The sequence below is a fragment of the Rosa rugosa genome, chromosome 6 (assembly GCF_958449725.1).
Source record: "Rosa rugosa chromosome 6, drRosRugo1.1, whole genome shotgun sequence".
NCBI classification, from domain to species: Eukaryota; Viridiplantae; Streptophyta; class Magnoliopsida; order Rosales; family Rosaceae; genus Rosa; species Rosa rugosa.
Genome location: NC_084825.1, coordinates 33,294,589 through 33,315,748, shown reverse-complemented (window position 1 = coordinate 33,315,748; position 21,160 = coordinate 33,294,589). Strand labels below are relative to the sequence as shown.

The 21,160-nt window shown below is 41.9% G+C and overlaps 2 protein-coding genes across 2 annotated transcripts; both read right to left on the bottom strand.

Annotated features, from left to right (window-relative positions):
- Window positions 1-83: 83 nt before the first annotated feature.
- LOC133718909 (cytochrome P450 704C1-like) lies at window positions 84-3,323 on the bottom strand. Its single transcript, XM_062145784.1, has 5 exons — window positions 2,770-3,323; window positions 1,719-2,003; window positions 1,085-1,420; window positions 519-719; window positions 84-437 (listed from the first exon to the last, which is right to left on the bottom strand). The coding sequence occupies exons 1-5, from the start codon at window positions 3,289-3,291 to the stop codon at window positions 252-254; spliced, it is 1,530 nt and encodes a 509-aa protein (XP_062001768.1). The 5' UTR covers window positions 3,292-3,323; the 3' UTR covers window positions 84-251.
- Window positions 3,324-4,199: 876 nt separating this feature from the next.
- LOC133718907 (cytochrome P450 704C1-like) lies at window positions 4,200-6,867 on the bottom strand. Its single transcript, XM_062145780.1, has 5 exons — window positions 6,189-6,867; window positions 5,469-5,753; window positions 5,020-5,355; window positions 4,708-4,908; window positions 4,200-4,621 (listed from the first exon to the last, which is right to left on the bottom strand). The coding sequence occupies exons 1-5, from the start codon at window positions 6,708-6,710 to the stop codon at window positions 4,412-4,414; spliced, it is 1,554 nt and encodes a 517-aa protein (XP_062001764.1). The 5' UTR covers window positions 6,711-6,867; the 3' UTR covers window positions 4,200-4,411.
- Window positions 6,868-21,160: the final 14,293 nt, after the last annotated feature.

The following is a 21,160-nucleotide window of genomic DNA, read 5'->3' as shown; positions in this document are numbered from 1 at the left end:
TTGATTAAAGACAATAGAAAAATGCAACTATGAGAACTTAGATTATTGCAATAGATTCCTGGGAGGGTATCCAATCAGCAATGAAACTGCAACAGTTGGTTCAGGATTCAAGACAATATAAAATATATCATTCACACTCCAGTAAGAGAATATAAAATATATCCTCTAATTTACATGAGTATTACATTCACTCTCTAGTATCATAATAGTTACCAAGGTGGACATTGTTTTTCTTCATATATGGAAACTAGTCAGGTTTTCCTTGGAAGGGCAACCAAAGGAAGACTTCCATCAATGTGAAGGGTGAACATGGTCCTATAGGTCACATTTTTTGTTTCATCGGCCAATTTGAAGCGGAAGAAGCAAAGAAGAGCCATTGCTACTATCTTCATCTGCCGATAAGCGAAGTCCTTCCCCAGACAGATCCGAGGACCAGCCTGCACACAAGTAAAACTATTAGCAAGAGTTTGGAAGGTTAAGATCTGTGATTAATAAGAAAAAGAAGACACAACACGAACATGAAATGCGACGAATTTGAAAGGTGATTCAGGCTGGAAAATTCCATTGTTGAGCCATCTTTCAGGTCTATACTCCTCTGCATCCTTTCCCCAAATATAAAGCATTCTGCCCATGGCATAACTCATGTAGTTAATTGAATCTCCTTTTTTCACTCTAAAGCCATCAGGAAGAATGTCATCTACCTCTGCATGTCTCCCATCCTTGCAGAAAGATAAAGCCATGAAAATATCAATATTGACACAAATGACTATGACTCTGGTACAAAAAGTTATCAAGCTAAAGACTTGAAGCTCACTACCTAATCTTCCCCTAAAGCATTTGAAATCGACCTAAAATTACTGGTGGGTTGAGAACTTCTAGGTCACCTTTAAATATGCAAGTCAATATATATTGAACTCATTTCTTTAACTGAAGCTCAAAAATTATTAAACTTAACTGCTTTGATATTAGACCTTTGGTGCTGTCTTTGGTGCTGTCCTATTTTAAATCTCAGACACATATGACATGTATCTCATGGGAAAACTAGAATAAAAAAGTAACTAGCAGCAAATTTGAATAGACATACAATAGGAACTGCTGGGTATAGCCTCAAGGTCTCTGTTAATGACGCATGAAGATAGTGCATTTTTTCAAGAGCTGCATCGGTTATATTGGCCACAAATTCATCAATGTTGGCTTCATGATTCAGACCAACGACATCCCTCACTTCTTGTGCAACTTTTTCCTGTATTAGAGGATTCTTGCTGAGCATGTAGAAGAACCATGAGAGTGTATTTGCACTGGTATCTTTCCCAGCAATCATAAAATTCAGAATTATGTCACTTAGATATTTATCATTCATCTCCTCTGGATTCTTCTCGCTCTCCAATAGAAATCGTGATAGTATGTCCTGCCTGTCATTCTATGAAACATAATACAATCTAGTTAGTACAGTTTAACTTAGAAATGTAATGTCAGTTTTCACAACCTGACAATTGTGTAAATGAAACATGTAGAACACATAGGATCAATAGGAGATAAACATCCTGCAAGACAAAACCCAAAATACACGTATAACCCCTAATATTGGATGGTCCACATAGTTCCATTTGAAATAATGTTCATACTGCGAGATGTTAAATTGTGATACTATAAGAGCAAACACACACTCAGAAAAATAATGACAGCAAAGAAAATGCAAAATTGTAAAATTCACTTACACTATCTTTCTGGCTACCTAGTAATGTCCTCTTTCTCCTGATAAGTTGGTGCACAAAGTCATGAATGACTTTGACATAATTTTTAAGGGTGGCTTCAGAACCAATGTTAAGAATTCTTTTCAATTTCCAGAATGGATCAACATAGCGCCAGTAGGTCAGAGCAGTTGACTCATCAAATGCCTTCATGAATGCTAGCCCTTCTTTGCTTGAACCCTCCATGCAACTCAGTTCTATACCAAATCCAACTTTGAATATGGAATCCAAGGTGCATCTCATAAGCAAATCCTTCATATATAATTAATCATATGCAAGAAAAGTGAGTTGTCTGTATCAAAATAAGTTATTAATTATAGGATTAATTTCAGTTTAGTACCCTGTAGTTTGGGGGTAACATCATGTCAGTCCCTGCTCTTTCAATTTGATCAGCAACACCCCTGTGCTTTCAATTTCAATCAGCTGTGCCCAAATTTTACTGTTCCGTCCAAATTTTACTTTGTCAATCCAGTCAAAGTTAACGTTCAAATTGGACGGCACAGTAAAATTTGGGCACGGCTAATTGAAATTGAAAGCACAGGGGTGTTGCTGATCAAATTGAAAGAGCAGGGACTGACATGATGTTACCTCCAAACCACAGGGTACTAAACTGAAATTTATCCTTTAACATACATGGTGCATGCTTAGAACACAATATGCATATGCTTCCCTGTTTATTAATTCAGTCATGTTCTGTTTTCATTAATAATGAAAGATGGTAAATGCTAAGCTTTACAAGCAATATACAGAATAGTTTTGGGTGACACACAATTAGACCCCCTAATTTTACAAGTTCCATTCTCTCTCTCTCTCTCAGTTGCTTTCTTCTCATAGTAGTGTGGAATCCATGGAGGAATGAAACTCCCAATTATTTCTATGCACAAAGTCATTAGAAGTCATCTCTGATATGTTAATCAAATATCAAACTAGGCTCTTTTCTATAATTGCATGTATCAAGTAGCTAATTTTGTAACCCACTGAACAAGTAGATGAGTTTTGTGGTTCATGATTTACTAACCTGCATATCAAAAATCTCACTGGACTCGGAAAACTCCGAAACCTTTCTGACAATTTTGGCAGCACTTCTCCTAAAAACAGAACAGCTAAAATCCCTCAAAACCCTGGTTGAAAACTCAAAACTCGCAAGCTTCCTCTGCTGCCTCCACTTATCTCCATCCACAGCAAAAATCCCATGCCCAAAAACATCTCTCACAATAGTCTGGTTATACTCCCCTTTCGTGTAGTGAGCAAATCTGGTTTTGAGCATGTGCTCAATGTTTCTTGGGTCACACGTATATATGGCGCTGTGGTCCGCCGCCAGTAGCCTGTAAGTAGGGTTTTCTCTGGCGACTTTGGCTTCGTGGTCGTAGAGTTTGTTGAAATATAAGAGCTGGTGGAAGACGGTGCCCTTTACAGGGGGGTAGTTTGGGTCTTTGATGGACTTGCCTGTGTAGAGTTTGAGTATGAGAAACGAGACGAAGGCTAGGAAGAGGAAGACTGACGAAAGTGTGAGGGTGAGGAGGAGATAGAGAAACCCCATTTTTGTTTGAGATTATTGGAGTAATGGGGAGGAATATATATAGAGGGAGAGGGTTTAGGACTCTGTGAAATGAAGAGTGTGGAGAAATGCAACCAGACAGAACTTGTTACGTTGGAATTCCTATTTTCGTATTCATTCGTTTGAATTCATCTAAACATAACTTATCCTCGTAGACGATCTCATTTCCGCTCAGGTAGTGATGTTAGCTATTAAAGTTTTGATAAGTTTGAGAGGTAGTTTGGCTCCTTTTGTATCGCTAAAAACTAAAATAAATTAACGTATTGGTACATTAATCATATATTAACTTCTACTACAGCTTCTTACGGTTGTAGACTAGCTTGAGATCAGGCCGAGCAAGACTACCAATGCATGAAGCGAGTTAACCACCATATCAAATTGATCTACTTGATGTATCGATATATTAATGTACCATAGATGAACTCAAGTTATAGAGGTAGTTGGTCGTTTGCATGATGAAGAGAAGAGAAGTTTCTGGACCGATCCAATATAGATGTAAATAAGAGTTCCAAGAAATAAAATAAACTATGAAATTTTACAATTTTAGATTACGATGTTGTATGTTTTGGGCCTATAATATGTTGTTTTCAAAACGTCAAACATGTATGATTGTAAGAGTAATCGAGCCAAACTCAATGACCGTGTCTGTTTGTGCAAGTATTATACCAAAAGAACAGTTGAGTGGTACCAAATTAGTTGTAGTGTATCCTCCTAAACTTGATAAACTTGACGCAGATGTTTTAGAGCCTAGTATTGAAATTTCCTCTTTCAGTTTGATGCTTGATCTACTCTCGAATTTAATACATCCATCGTTCGATCAGAGTCCGGCATATATGATATTGTTTGATTGTGCAAAGACAACGAGTAGCGGATAAAAGGACGATCCAAAATCCAATGAAAGTAAGATCGTATCTGCGGTCACGATCTTCTGATCCCATTCTTATTGGGAGGCACATCCTGATATTTCAATTGAAAATAAGATCGAATCAGCGGTCATGATCTTCTGATCGATGTTCATGGATGATTTACTAATTGTTGTTATTACATTGTAGACATTAGCATATATATCTCAGAACAGAGGTGAGATTCAACTGTACAAATGCTATCGATTTACTTGTATACATGAGTCCATTGTCCTTCGAACTGCAAGCATGGGGAGACTGCCATCAATGTGAAGGGTGAACATGGTCCTGTAGTTTACTTCTCTTGCTTCATCGGCCAATTTGAAGCGGAAGAAGTAAAGAAGAGCCATTGCTAATATCTTCATCTGCCGGTAGGCAAAGTCCTTCCCTAGACAGATCCGAGGACCAGCCTGCAAATAGCACAAGTAAAACTACAGTAGTGGGAGTTTGGATGTTAAGATATGTGACAAACAAGAACAGAATGTATGATACGTACATGAAAAGCGACAAATTTGAAAGGCGATTCAGGCTGGAAAATTCCATCCTTGAGCCATCTTTCAGGTCGGAAATCCTCCGCATCTTTTCCCCATATATAAGGCATCCTGCCCATGGCATAGGTCATATAGTTTACTCCATCTCCTTTTTTGACTCTAAAGCCATCAGGAAGAATGTCATCTATCTCTGCACACCTCCCATCCTTAGAGTAGAAATCAAGATAAAGACACATCTCAGCATTCATCTTAAACACTTACAATTAGAATTAGTACCTGAGAAGTTTTTTATTGGAAATTTGAGTATATATACATACCACAGGAACTGCTGGGTATAGCCTCAAGGTCTCTGTTATTGTTGCATGGAGATAATGCATTTGTTCAAGAGTTGCATCAGTTATACTGGCCACAAATTCGTCGACATTAGCTTCATGATTCAGACCAACAACGTTCCTAACTTCTTGTGAAGCTTTTTCCTGTATTAGAGGGTTTTTGCTGAGCATGTAGAAGAACCATGATAGTGTATTTGCACTTGTATCTTTCCCAGCAATCATAAAATTCAAAATTATATCACTTAGATATTTATCGTTCATCTCCTCTGGATTCTTTTCACTCTCCAACAGAAACCGTGAGAGAATGTCCTCCTTGTCATCCTACGAAACACAACATAAATTCAATATTTCGTCAGTAAAATCAAATATTTTGTTTTTTGGTTAGTAAACTAGGCAAAGTTCTGTGAAGATTCAAAAATGTAAAATGTACTTACACCAGGTTTCTGGTCAGCTAGCAATTCCCTCTTGCTCTTGATAAGTTGGTGCACAAAATCACGTATGACTTTGACATACTTTTTAAGGGCTGCCTCAGAACCAATGTTGAGAAATCTTTTCAATTTCCAGAGGGGATCAACAAAGCGCCAATAGGTTAGAGCAGTCGACTCATCAACGGCCTTCATGAATTCTATCCCTTCTTTGCTTGACCCTTCCAAGCAATTTAGTTCTGCTCCAAACCCAACTTTGAATATAGAATCCAAGGTACACCTCATAAGCAAGTCCTACAAAAAGAATCATATGCAAGAAAAAGTGAGATTTGGATCACAGTATGCTATTATTGATGTTTACAAACATTAGAATATATGCCTATCCTTTTCAGTTTCTCAATCATCTTTTATATTCAAAGATAAATTGGAAATGCTAAACCTTTTGGGACAACATACTGAAATTGTCTATAAAGGAAAATATATTGTGTTTGATCAGAAGAATTTTGGGATATGAAAGTTATAATGGTGTTTACTTTTCTTCTGGACTCCCCAACTTTACAAGCTTAGCTCAGCTATCTAAATTGATTAATCAATTAGCTATATACCTAAACCAATTTGAACAAACAAACACTGAACAAGCCTAACGGAGTTGTGTCTAACTATGGTTCATTTGATTATCAAATAAAAACCAGTACAGAAAATTGAATCTTGTGGTTTAAGATTTCTCACCTGCATATCAAAAACCCTATTTGAATCCGAAAACTCAAAAATAATTTTCACCAATTTTGCAGCACTTCTTCTGAACACAGAACAGCTGAAATCTCTAAGAACCCTGGTTGAGAACTCATAGCTTGCAAGCTTCCTCTGGTGTTTCCACTTTTCTCCATCAACAATAAATATCCCTTGCCCAAAAATATCACACATGATTTCCTTATTGAACACGCCTTTTGAATAATGTGCAAAGTTGGTTTTGACAACATGTTCGATGTTTCTTGAGTCGGTTGTGTATATTAAACTCAAGTCCGGAGTCAGTATCCGGTGAGTTGGGGTTCCTCTGGCCACTCGGGTTTGGTAGTCATAGAATTTTTTGTAGTGGTAGAGCAGGTGAAAGACTGTGCCTTTCACTGGTGCATAGTTTGGGTCTCCGATGGATTTGCCTGTGAAGATTCTGAGTGTGAGGAAAGAGAAGAAGGTTAGGAAAAGAGAGAGTACTGAAAATATGAAGGTGCAGATGAAGTAGAGGAACCCCATATCTGTTTAAGATGATGGGAGGCAGAGGAAGTAAGTAGTATAGAGAGAGTGAAACAGAGAGTTTTGGATTGTTATACTTAAGTTGATTGCATACAATATAGAGAAAGGATAGAACTGCAACCACAATTTTTGTGAAGAGAAAGTGAAATGCCACTAGACAACGCTTCGATGTGTGCTGTTGTGATACGAATTTTATATGTGTATGGTATCCTTTATTTTTGTTTTTTTTTCTATTTTAACGGTCCCCTCTGTATAGACCATATGATTGCGTCCGAAAGTAAAGATTGTCTTTTCATGTTTTCTTTGGGGCTGAATATGTGTTTTCATCTTTGATAATATAGAGGTCCTCTGTATGTATCCCATACGTCTCATTATCATTATAATAAATACACTATGGCCCAGTTTGGGATTGATTTTGAAACCTACAAAAGCGCTTCTGATAGGATTGAGGGTGTTTGGTAAACTCCAAAATCTGTGCTTCTGGGAGAAGCGCTGCTGCCAACAGCAGGAAATCAAAAGCAGCTCTGAGGAGCTTCTCGTTTCAGCTTTTGCGGAAACCAAATGGAGGATGCGGAGGATTTAATGAAACTTTACAGACTACCAAAATTATCCTTAATGCCCTCTCGAATTTACATCAAATGTCCTAATTTTCTTTGCTTCAGTTCTGGCGTCTTCCCTCTTCTCTCACTGGGTCTGACACTCTGACCCAAATCTCTTCCCTCTTCTTTCACTGGATTTGATCCAAATCTCTTCTCCTAAACAATGTTTGAGTCTTAGATCTATGGTACTTTATTTATCTATTCGAGATATCGTTTATCCCCTTCTCCTTCTCCAATTTTAGTGTTCATATATTTTCCTTCAGTTTCATCGTCTTCAAAAAATTCAGAGAAGAATCTCTCCTCTCTAAGAGGTAATTTTTACATGTTTGGGTTGGGTTCTGGTTATTTATTTGCCTCATGGTTAATATAATATTTGTATTTGATGGACATTCATTATTTCATGTTGGATGTCCGTGGTTAATTAGTTGTTGGGTTATGGAGAATCGATGGTAAAGAAATTGATTTCCATAGTGGACATCATCTTCTTGGACTCAGCCGGCTGGTTTGAACCGTTGGATGGATTGACCCACAACTTGGCCTCGTCGAACTCGAAGACTCCGTCAGAGTTGCGAATCGGGTTTTGGGTCGGGAACATGTAGTTGGGTTTAGACTGGAAGCTGGTCATCCTTGACGCCATTGATGGATTGAAGAGAGGAAATGGGTTGGTTTGGCTTGAACTGATTTATAGCTAAGAAGCTAATTTGTGACTTTATTGGCTGAGGTTTTGGCTATGAAAGAAGGTTTACTTTTGGCTCATCGATTCTCCTCTTCTTTGATTTTCGAATCGGATAATCTTCAAATTGGTCAGCTGCAACTTTGTTAGAGAGCATTAGAGAAGTTACAGTTGCTTTTCCGGCATTGGATCAATAGAGATGTTAATCAAGCACAGATCATTTTGCTTGTTTAACTGGCAAGGAGATGTGTTCTCTGGATTGGATTCACAATCCACTATCCTCCTTCCCATTAGTTCAGTTGTTTTGCTGTTCTTCAGCGTGTGACCCTTTTCGTAATTACGCCAATTAAAAATATTTTATTTATAACTTATCAAACACTCAGAATTTACTTTTCATTCTCACAGCACTTCTAAAAAATAGTTTACCAAACACTCAGCTGCTTCCCATCACAGCAGATTCAGAAGTGTTTTCCCTCACAGCAAAATCAAAAGTGCTTCCCCTCACAGCACAGCAATCCCAAACTAAGCCTATATCTAAACTGGTCTAGATTACATGTGCTTTGTACATGTGGAAATATTACTTGTATTTAAAGGATCAACCACTTGGAGAACGTGCAACCTTTTTTTTTTTCGATGAAGAGAATATGAAACCTTGAATGCATGGGTCAGTCATTTCTCCAAATAAACAGGTTTTGTAGCATAGCTTCAACTTCAACCTACTCCACCACGGCTTCGTGAAGGAACCTAATAAGAAACTAGGACAGAAATGTAATTCTGGCAAAAATAAGAGAGAAAAAAAGTCAGCGCATTATTATAGAGAAAAAAACTAGAACTGCAAGCCCACCTTTATCAAGTGGGACTGGCCTCTAATTCGAATGGCTTAGACCATCTCCAACCTTTCTGTCAAATGACACGGTGGAGACTCAACGACAACAAATTAAATGTTTTAGAATGAGAGATTTGAGAGAGATTGATGAGAGAATTGTGTGTTTCATTATTGAGAATAGGAGCCCTATATATAGGGATTACAAAGTACATGTTCTAATGATACAAGGAAAATTATTCTGAATAGGATTAGAAATTCTAGAACATTCTCTCCTATTACAATCATGAAACTAATCCTAGTTTGATTAGGCACACATAAGTCGACTTCCTTCAACACTCCCCCTTGTGCCGCTCAAACTTGGTGGTGGCGCTTCATCTGTTGCCTCGTTAAAAACCTTGCTCAAGTGAAAAACCATGTGGGACAAAAACAAGGTCGAGGAGGAGAAAAAGAGTACAATACGTCATTCACTCTTCGAGATCGAACATGTAGACATCATAACTCTCCCTGATGTCGATATCTCCCCCTGATTGCTATAATCGTGGGAGTTCGGATAACTTTCTCAATCCGATGCTCTTCACATGTTTCTCGAAGGTGGATTTAGGTAACGACTTAGTGAATAAGTCCGCTACATTATCCTCTGATCGGATTCTATTTACTTCAATATTTAGAAGTGATTGTTGTTGCTGATTATAAAAGAACTTAGGCGATATATGCTTGGTGTTGTCGCCCTTGATGAAACCTAACTTCATTTGCTCAATATAAGCTGCATTATCCTCATAAATGCATGTAGGTTCATCCGTGGTAGACTTCAAACCACAACTTCTTCGAATATGTCTAATTACAGACCTTAGCCATATATACATTCACGCACGGCTTCATGTAGAGCAATAATCTCTGCATGATTTGAGGAAGTAGCAACAAGAGTCTGTTTTGTAGACCTCCAAGATATCGCAGTGCTTTCCATGGTAAAGACATAACCCGTTTGGGAGCGACCTTTGTGAGGGTCAGAGGTACCCTGCATCAGCAAAACCCATCAAAACATCATTGTCATTTTGATGGAGGGAAGGAGGAGGACGCCGGCGGCGCCGGCTGCGGTAGCATGGCCGGCGGTCATGCTATGGACGGCGGCAATTTGCCTCTTGGGGTCCGGTCCCAAATTTCCGTCATTTCTCTTCTCTCTGTAGGGATAAAATAGGCCTATATCAATTGTACCTTTTAGGTATCGAAAGATTGTCTTTACACCAATCCAATGACGGCGTGTTGGCGTAGAGCTATGTCGAGCTAACAGTTCACTGCGAATGAGATGTCTGGTCTTGTACATTGAGCTAAGTACAATAATGCGCCTATTGCACTTAAATAGGGCACTTCTGCCTCTAACAATTCTTCGTCCTCATCCTTTGGACGAAACGGATCTTTTCCGGGCTCAAGACTACAGCCAATCATGGAAGTACTCACAGGCTTTGCTTTATCTTTATTAAAGCGCCTTAGAATTTTCTGAGTATATGCAGACTGATGGATCAAAATCATATCACTACGGTGCTCGAGTTCTAAACCGAGACATGCAAAACCGTGTTTTCCCAAGATCTTTCATCTCAAATTCGGATTTCAAGCATTTAGCAGTTTCCTTTAACTTATCTAGAGTTCCAATTAGGTTCATGTCATTGACATAAACTGCTACAATTGCAAATCCGGAACTTGTTCTTTTAATGAACACACATGGGCATATTTCATTGTTAATATATCCCTTCCCAATCAAGTAGTCACTTAGACGGTTATACCACATCCGTCCGGATTGTTTTAATCCATATAGTGAGTGCTTTAATCTTATTGAAAACGCGCTCCATGGTTTAGAGCCACTTGATTTGGGTAATTGAAGTCCATCTGGAACCTTCATATATATCTCTGAATCTAGATCCCCATAGATATATGCTGTAACCACATCCATAAGCTGCATGTCAAGTTTTTCAGAAACTACCAAACTTACAAGGTAGCGGAACGTTATAACGTCCATTACGGGAGAATATGTCTCCTCGTAGTCGATTCCAGGGCGTTGTGAGAAACCTTGGGCCACGAGGTGGGCTTTATATCTAACCACCTCATTTTTCTCATTACGCTTTCTAACAAAGACCCATTTAGGGCCAACAGGCTTTATATCTGGGGGTGTATGCGTTATAGGCCCAAATACTTGTCTCTTTGCTAGTGAATCTAATTCAGCCTGGATTGCATCTTTCCATTTAGGCCAATCCGCTCTTCGTTGACATTCTTCGACAGAGAGAGGTTCGATATCATCATATTCTATAATTCCTTTTGCAACATGATATGCAAACACATCATCAATAGCAATAGAATTTCTATCCATCATCTCATGTACACTAGTGTAATTCATGGAGATCTCCCTATTCTCTGGAATTGGTTCTAACATTAGAGCGTCCCCCAATGATGTCTCTTAGACATAACCATAATCTGGAATATTCTTATGAGATGGATTATTTACATCGATGATTAATGGATTATTTTGTGTCAAACTCGCTTTCTTTCTTGGGCGAGAATCCATCGAACCTTTGGGCCTCCCGCGCTTCCTGGTAGGAGCCGTGGGCCTAGCCACAACGTCACCATGGGAGGGGACGTTGGCGCCATGCTTAGGTGCCCTTGAGATGGCGTCATGTCCTCTAATTTTAGGGACATCAATCCTTTCAGGCACGTTTGCAGCAGGTATATGTGATCTCGTCACCTTAGCGATATCAGAAAACGCATCAGGCATCGATTCTGCTACGTTATGAAGACCGAGAATTCTCCGCACTTCAATTTCGGACTGTGCGGTTCGGGGATCAAGATGAGACAAAGTGGGGACAGACCACGACAATTCTTGTCGTTCCTGTTGAACATTTATGTTCTTATCTCCCCCTAACGACGGGAAGACTGTCTCATCAAAGTGACAATCCGCAAATCTAGCGGTAAAGAGATCGCCTGTCAAGGGTTCTAAGTAGCGGACAATAGTTGGAGAGTCATATCCAACATAAATGCCTAATCGTCGTTGAAGACCCATTTTGGTACGCTGTGGCGGCGCAATTGGCACATAAACTGCACACCCAAATATGCGTAAATGTGAGACATCAGACTCATATCCAGTCACCATCTGGGACGCAGAAAAGGGTTGAGTGGTAGTGGGCCTTAGACTAATAAGCACAATGCAACATTGCATAGCCCCAAGCAGAATGATATATTTTCTTTAGTGTCCTTTGCATAGGATGATCTCGATCCTAATTTTGCTAAATAGCAGGCTTTGCAGAACAAATGATAGGCTTCAAAAACAACAAATGAGGATTTTGGTTGAGCCACGAAGTCACAATGGACTTTAGAAGTAGGAATGGGAGTCAAAGGAGCATAGGTAGCGTCAAAGCCACCCTTGGACCGCAGGGGGACGGCGACGCCTGCCGGTGATGGCCGGTTTTGTAGGAGGACGGCGCCATAAGGCGCATGGGCTCCTTGGTGGTCCAAAATCTTATTTTTACTTCTTTTCGTTCGAAAGAATGGATGTCCGTGTGAAGTCCTTAATATACGGATCATCATATCACGACCTGGGTGTCCCAAACGGTCATGCCAAAGCCTATATGTGTCGGAATCCCATAAATCATTTCTCATAACATGATTGGATTCAATTATTCAAATAGTGATTGCATACGTTGCACCCACTAGATCGACACAATAGTTTCTCTAAGACTCGTTTATGTCCGTAGTCATTAGAGGTGATGCAAATGAACTCTTGTCCATTCTCACAATGTGTTTCCACATGAAAACCATTGACTCTTATATCTTTGAAACTCAATAGGGTTCTTCCAGCCCTAGGAGCATAAAGAGCTTTGGTGATATTTATATTTGTGCCATTTGGCAACATAAATTGGGCTGGTCCTCTACCATGAATCAATTGAGATGATCCAGCCATTGTAGTCACAGAAGACCGAGTAGGCGTCATCCATAGAAAGAGTTGCCTATTTCGAAGAATAGTATGTGTAGTTGCACTATCCACGAGGCATTCTAGCTCTCAAGGAAACATACTAAAAAATAATAAAGTTTGAAATTAAAATATGTCCAAGACATTGAATAAAATAAATCGAGACTTTATTAATAATAGCCAAAGATTACATCAAAGTTTCTTGACCAAAATCTAATAAAAAAAAAATCAAACTTTAGACGAATCATAGTCACTCAATCTGTTTGGTAACTCCAATTTGGTTGTGACCAGGTAAGGTAAGGCGAGATTTTGGTGGAGCAATGCTCACTTTTAAAACCGTTCTCTCGGTTCAAGCCTTTCCTAGACATCACAATTACTCTTGGATGAGCCTAGTGAGAAAGAGTTAATACAATAAGTCATTTTATTGATTTAAGGCATAATTGCCATTACATAATTCTTGGAAAATAAAAGACTATTCTAGATAGAAATCTGCGACATTTTGTCTACATCGCCAGATTTAAAGTCTTCTTGAACTTGATGTCTTGATCACCATGATGCGGCTACCTTCTTAGGTACATTGCAAATTCAGGTCCATTGATCAGACGTTCCATATCAGAAATAGACACCATAAAGAGGATTATCCCTTGATTGAGGCGCATTGGCGCAATGTGCATGGTCCCTAGGACCAGTGGCGTTGGAGAATGATGACCATGGCCAATGTTGGCTCCATGGTTTCCAACCCTTCTTCCCTAAAAAACACGCCTCCTACAGTCGTGTGATTGTCGCCTTGAGCGATTACCTTCTTGAGCATTTCGATTGTATGGATCACGACGTCGATGACGACTTTCTTTAGCCATGGGACGATGCTCTTGATGACTATCTTGAGGCCTATCAATTTCCCTGTTCACAAGTTTGTTGCCATGTCTTTCAGCAGTGGCTATAGCGTCAATGAGCTATTGAAAACTTGTGATCCGTCTTGCATTTATATGAGTCCGGAATAAATGAGAGGACCTCATAGCATGGACGGGGAAGGTATTGAGGGTTTTCTCAATCAATTGGTCTTCTGTGATCGTCTTTCCACAGAGACGCATCATTGCTCTGATGCGGAGAGCTTCCGAATAAAATTGCATGACTATGTCAAATTCAGAGAAGCGAAGATCATTCCATTCTGTTTCTATATTCGGAAGGATGGAGTCACGAACATTTCCATAACGTTCACGAAGCGCTTGCCAAAGCTTTATAGCGCTATCCTCATTTATGAACTCAAACTGGAGGTCAATATCCATGTGACGTTTCATGAAGGCGAGTGCTGTTTTTGAGGGTCTGGAGCTGTTTTTGTAGGACAAAGCTTTTGGATTATATGCAATAAATCACGGGCAATAAGGTGAATCTCGACATCAACGTCCCATATTAGGTACCTTTTTATCTACATAATCCAATGGAACAAAATCGAGTTTGTTCACGTTTGACATCCTGAAAGATGAAACAAGAACAAGTTAGTTTCGGAGTCAATGCTTCCATGAAAACTAGTAATAAGATTTCCGAGCTATGCTACCAAGAAATCGATTTCCAAGAATTTTTGGATTAGACCGAAACAATGATGTTTATATAGTCATAAATCGATGCTTACGGACGCTCTTAGTCCGAAGTCTTACAAACGCTCTTAGTTGGTTTATAGCGTGAATCCCCACCATTCCGCTTTCAAAGAATCGAACCCACGTTATAAGAAAGGTGGGATGTAGAAGAAGGGAGGTTGCAAGTCCCCGAGAAAAAGAAAAGAAATTTAAATTGCAGAAAGCAGGAACTTTAATTTTAAATACTTACTTGTTTGTTTGGAGCTTGAAACCTTGAAATCTTGGACTTGGGGATGATGTAGGTCGAATTGATGGAGAATTTTAGGTGGCTCGGTGATGCTTAGCTTAGGAGTTGCTTGCAGCGATGGAATGTGACCGAGAAGGTGTGACCGGTGGGCTGGTTGGCTGGCCGAGAGGGTTGCAGGTGCAGCTGGGACGTGTGGCTGTCAGAGAGGTGCTGCAGGGGCAATGAACTGCTGTGTGGAGCTGCAGGGGGCAGCGGATGCACGGTAGGTGAGGCGGAGGTGCGGCTAGCGCGGGCTAGGTGCAAGCAAAGTTCACGGTGGAGGGTTTCATTGTTGTGGTTAGGGCTCGTGCTAGAATGAGAGATTTGAGAGAGATTGATGAGAGAATTGTGTGTTTCATTATTGAGAATAGGAGCCCTATAGATAGGGATTACAAAGTACATGTTCTAATGATACAAGGAAAACTATTCCGAATAGGACTAGGAATTCTAGAACCTTCTCTCCTATTACTATTTGGACCCAAAATGAACATTTTGGCCTGACAAGGCACGTCTTGGAGAAATTGAGCCAATATCAGTGGCTCAAGCTATATATTGTCGACAAGCTCGAAATATATATTTAGAGGCTAAATAAAGCCTACTATGGAAGTATGACAAGTCAACTTTAGCATATTTTCCTACTTCGGCTAGGAAAAACCGAGCTAGACAAGGAAGGAGGGGTGGCAGACTAACCAAATGAAATCGAAATGTGCTGAAACTTTCCAGATCCATTCTAGACAGCCCAAGGATCATTTCTTATGAAGAGTGCAAGAGCTTTTTTTGAGTGGAAGGCCTTCAAACAATCAGCCCAATTTTCTACAGAAGCAAAACTGGAAAACTGGACCTGTAAGAGGTCCAGCAGCATTTTCGGCCCAACCACATGGAAGAAAGCTCTGAAATTTGGTCAGCATGATCTAGATTCATAGTGGAACATTTTTTATGAAGACATCATGGCCAGAATCTGAATTTCTGATGGAGATATACATGAAGGAATAAAGGAGCCGAAAGTGCTTCCTTATCTCCCAAATTCATCATTCCTATTAGTGCTCCACCTCCATCTCCACCTCCCTTATCTCCCAAATTCATCATTCCTATTAGTGCTCCACCTACACCTCCACCTCCCTTATCTCCAATTAGTGCTCCACTTTCATTTGTTTAATGCCAAAGTAGTTGGCATGGTAGCCTATAAATAGAGGTTACATTGAAACACAATTCACACATTCACAACACAACAACAACATCTCTAAGATGATCTAAGTTCTCTCTAGAGCAAACCTCTCTAAGAGCAACTCCTCTCCCTCTCCTTCTCTTTCTCTTAGCGGTGATCACACTCCTAGTCCTAGTCTTCTTAGAAGCCGACTTTCAGTGCCACCAAACCCTCTGTCAACGTGCTTCGGTCCTAGTCTCCTCGGGAGCCGACGGTAGTGCCGCGACCACAACGGTTACAGAACCAGTCAAGCAAGGGTAACGCCCTAGCAACCCAGCCAAGCTAAAGTCACGCTTTAGCAAGATCTTAATACTTCCCAGTGGTTCTCGCTCTGCTCGATCTACAACATCGAGTATCGATTTGGTGATTTTCAAGAAGCTCAGCAAAAGTCCTCGCCACGAGGCACAAAGAATCCCACGACGAAGTTGGTGCTCTCCTCGTCCACAATCGCTTGATAGAAGTCAGGTCAAGGGACATCCCCGACGACCGCACCCGAACGGTGCTGGCACGCCCGCGCAGAAAAGAGACTGTTGACCAGCTGCAGCAAAATTGGAGCCAAACATTTTGGCACGCCCAGTGGGACGAGGGGGAGTACCAACACGGGCCAGGTCCAGAAGAAAGGAAACAGAGGAGGAAAGATGAACCTCAGAGTGGCCGTCCTCCCTCTCCCCGTTTCGCTCCGCGTATGGGATTTTCTCAAAAAATGATCTTACATGACCGGAGATCCCACACTTGGAGCCCCCTCGTGTTTCTAAACCAATCTGAAGCCTGGCATTTTTGTTGCAGAACTCCAGAAGGACGAAACAAGGGGTTGCCTAAGATTACGCCATGAGGCCTAACCCAGGCTTAAGATTACGCCATAAAGCCTAAAATTTAGAGGCTAAAGGTCATTTCATGAGGGGAAGATTTGTGAAGAAGGAGAAAAAGAAGCAAGGATTGAAAGGCCATTTCTCGAATATTTCAGAAAAGTTGTTGTGAGTATTCCCTTCCTGAAATACAACTATTTATAGGGACTTCAGGCAAATCCCCACCCTTGGATGAAGCTCAATTTCAAAACCGATGTCAGTAAATCGAGATTAGTGATTCCAAATCTCGGGAAAAAAGGGACTAGCAGCATGTGAGGAGCGATTTTTTGAGGAGTTAGCTATTATTAGAGGATTAATAGCATGTGGGGAAACCGAACGGTTTCCGAGGAGGTAACTGTTCTTTTCACGAGATTATTTTTCATGACTGTTGTTTTTCAACGAGTGATTAATGCCTTAAATCTCGGAAAAGAAGGGATTATTGACGTGTAAGGAGACCGAACAGTTTTCGAGGGGGCCTACAGAGATTGGCCCATGAAGCTCAATTTCAAGCAAAGTTCCTCCACGCGGAGATTCGCCGCAATAGCACTAGCTTCGGCCTGAGTGGCCCGTTCTCTGAGATGGGCCAGGTTGCGGCCCATTTCTTCAGAAGCAGCCAGAGGTTCATCGAGTTGGGCTTCTTCTGTAGCAATCGCGTTTTCAACAAAGGCTAAACCTGTATGGAGGTCCTCGATCCGAAGTTTGAAGTCGGACCTTTGGATTTGTAGTTCCCGCAGGCGGTTGGTTCGCTCATTTAAAATACCGCGAGAGATGTCCATTTCTCGAGAGAGGCTATTCAAAGCCTCTCGAGTGTCGTGAGCCTGGGCGTTCGCGGCCGGTTGACGTTGGCGGGCCTCACCAAGTTCATTCAGCAGATCGTCAATGGCACTAAATTGCTGCAGGGTCAATGCCTTCTCCTGGCAAAGATACCTTAGGGCTTCCAAGACTCGCGAGAGGATGTCAGTCTCCAATACCTGAGGACCCAGATGTTCGTGAAGCACCATCTTAGCCTCATCCACAGCAGAAGGAGGAGTTACCTCTAACACCCTCATCAATCTCTCGAATCTGGTAGGAGGCGGCGGAGGCGCCACAGGATCACGAACCACCAATGCAAAAGGGTGGACAACTTCCTCAGTTTCTTCATCTTCAATAGGTTGGTCTGTCCCTTCAGCCGCGGGAGAATCTGGAAACTCAACTCGCGGCTCACCATGGGCAAGTGGAGCAGATTCAAGCACAGGGCCCTCGGCTTCGACGGTTGTCTCATTTATTCGCAAGACTTGGGGGGCACCACCACCGTCAGTATCATTTTTCATCTCTTGGGCGACTGTCCGACCGATAGGACCCTCAGCGTTTGTAGCCACCTCCTCGGTACAAACAGAATCCTGGTTAGATTCAGAAATGTCAGAGAGTGGGGTTGGATCAAAAGGGAAATGGAAAGCATTGGCCAACAGTGGCTTACCTCTCGAGTTGTCGGGTCAATATCTGGTATGTGGTCACCAAGAGGAAGAGGCCTCACTTCATTCACCTTTTGGACCTTTAGTGCCGCGAGAATCTCTGTCGTCATCAATTCCTCATAAGCGGCAGAATCCTCAGAGTGGCTTTCCACACTTTCATGCTCCGAGGAGTCGTCATCGGAGATCGTTATTAGAATGGTAGGACCTTGCAGATGCTCTGTAGATGTGGGAGACGGAAGAGGCGCCACGGGGTTAGTTGATGCTTGAACTAGCGAGAGAGTTGGCTTTTCTGCAGTGGCTGAGGGTCCAGCCTCGCTCAGGCGAGAGGGATTAGTGGTCCTTTGACGGACCTGTCAAAAGATACATAGTGAAGATCCTGCCCAGATTCTAAAATTTAAAAAGGATAAGACGGGGTCGGAGTTTACCAATCGCATTCCCAGAGGTTCGTCATCTTCAAAACTCTCTTCGACGAATTGAGCTCGATCGCGTTTGCAAGCAAAGACAGCAGTGGCCTGTACGAGAAAAGAGTCATAACTCAAAAAGGGGGGAAGCACCAAATATACAAGTTTGGGATCATTCTTAACTAAATTACCTCAGCGGGATCTTCATCATGCGAAGACTCTCCCTCAGAAGTCTCCTCTGCTATTGCCTTTTGTTTCCCCGCCTGAACAGAGGCTATCCTGCTCCAGGTAGTTTGCTGCAAAACACACTCAGGAATAAGAGCGGGAAAATCAACACAAGGAAAAAGAATGGTGAAGAAAGACAAAAACTTACTGTTGCCCTAGGCTCGTGGATTTGTATCCCTAGACGCAATGAGCGAGAAGGTAGAATAGGTCGCGGGGCTTGTGCTGCAAGGTTGGAGAAGTGCTCAAGAATCTTGCGGTCCTCCGGACCAGGACTACTCATGCCACGAAAGATCAGGACGAAGAGTTCGTCATGTGGCAGGTCCCAACAGTTCACGGACACTTCTTTCCACCAATCAGCATAATCATCGTCGACATCGTTGAAGGGGTACAGCGCTCTGATCCAAGGGGGAATCACTATCAAAGTAAACTGACTCTGAAAGTGGGCAGACCCAGGTGGGGCTAATCTCCGCCAAGAGGTGTAGTAATTGGCAGAATCAACCAGAGGCCAGGGTACCAACTGGGCCAACCCAAATTGGCGAGCAAAATGGTTAGGGGCATAGAGCTCATAACTTACGCGTTCAGTGGCAAGACGAATATCCAAGCAGGAGATGGCGCGACGAAAGGCCAGGAAGGCTCTTTCGCTATGATCCCGTCCACTGGGCAGAAAGCCATCATCAAGGGGAGGAGGGAATCGCCTAGAAAGGACTATTTTTGGGTCCGACATCTCTCCCAGCAAGTGCAAGTAAATAAAACACTCGGAGTAGGGTGGAGCTCGATACCTTACGTTGCGGCAAAGCCAGTTCCCCAAAAGGGAATCAACTGGAGGTTCCTTTGGAATATCACCGCGACGGAAGAGAGGGAAATAAATCTGCAGCCAAAAGGCAAGGATCCAGAAGGGGCCACTAATTTCGGTATCAAATGGGCGCATTACGGCTCTATAAAGGGAGCGATATAACGCACCCAATACAGGTTGCCCAAGGCCAACGCAAATACCATTGTAGAGAGCAGTGGCCAGAGAATTCCAAGGTCCAGTAGGTTTGTTGGAAGAAGTGCAAAAGATAAATTTGCAAAGCCAGAATTCCAGGAATGCGATACCTCCTGTATGGTCACGCCGGGTGCAGTAATATTCGCGCCAGGATGGGTAGGATCTGCTGTGATGCCCTCGACCAGCCATATCCATTCTCAAAGAAAATTGAGTGCCATCAAACTGACCATGCACATAGGGGTCAAAGTCAATGGGCAACCCCGTGATGGTAAGAACATCCAGCAGAGTTATGCTCATCTGCCCAAACCGAAAATCGAATGTATTGCTGGAGGTGTTCCAGAAGCAAAGAGCGGCAGCTAGCGGTGCAGGGCTAGTATTATTGGGAAGACAGAAGCATAGATCGATGGTTTGGGTGATACCCACCGCATCCCATTGGGCCAAATCTCTCGCTCGGTTCTCCTGATACCAAATATTTTCCTCGGGAGCGACGGTAGGCCAGTAGCCCACTTTCCTCCTTGGTCCCCAACTGCTAAAATCACCAGGCACCTGCCGAAGAGCCGCTATGGGACGGCGGATGGGAAGCCCATAATAGGCCATAGCATCATCTGGCAAACGATCGCGAGGTGTGGGACCCAGACTCGCTTGACTCTCACCGCCACCAAAGCCCATCAGTCGACTTCTCTCCTCTCCGTTCTGACTTCTACATCGAACACTCATGTTAGTTCGCCAGGCGAATGCGGCTTTCTCAGTGATTTCATCTGCCTGATCGATAACGAATGGTTTCTTGGATGCCATTTCTAGGTCGCAAGGAATACTTCTCCAATACGCTTTGATTTATAGCTCAAATATGTTTGGAGATTAATTTATTAGCTGGGCCAGTGAGTGGCCCTAGTTGATAATTAATGAGTCATTATTCCATCTTGAGAATCGCATCTAAAGCGACAGTGAAGATACTTCTCCAATACGCTTTGATTTATAGCTCAAATATGTTTGGAGATTAATTCATTAGCTGGGCCAGTGAGTGGCCCTAGTTGATAATTAATGAGTCATTATTCCATCTTGAGAATCGCATCTAAGGCGACAGTGAATATACTTCTCCAATACGCTTTGATTTATAGCTCAAATATGTTTGGAGATTAATTTATTAGCTGGGCCAGTGAGTGGCCCTAGTTGATAATTAATGAGTCATTATTCCATCTTGAGAATCGCATCTAAGGCGACAGTGAAGATATTCCACCTTTTCCTACCACCGCAGGGCCAGCATAGTGGCCTGATGTTTTTTAAAACATGATTAAAACCGATGCGGTTTTAGATGCTAAAGTTGCAGCAAAATATGGTGGTTTCAATTGGTCACACGTCATGATGACGATAGCCATGATCCCATCATCCTCTTTGGCATAAGACTCGCGAAGGATTAAATGAAAGCAAA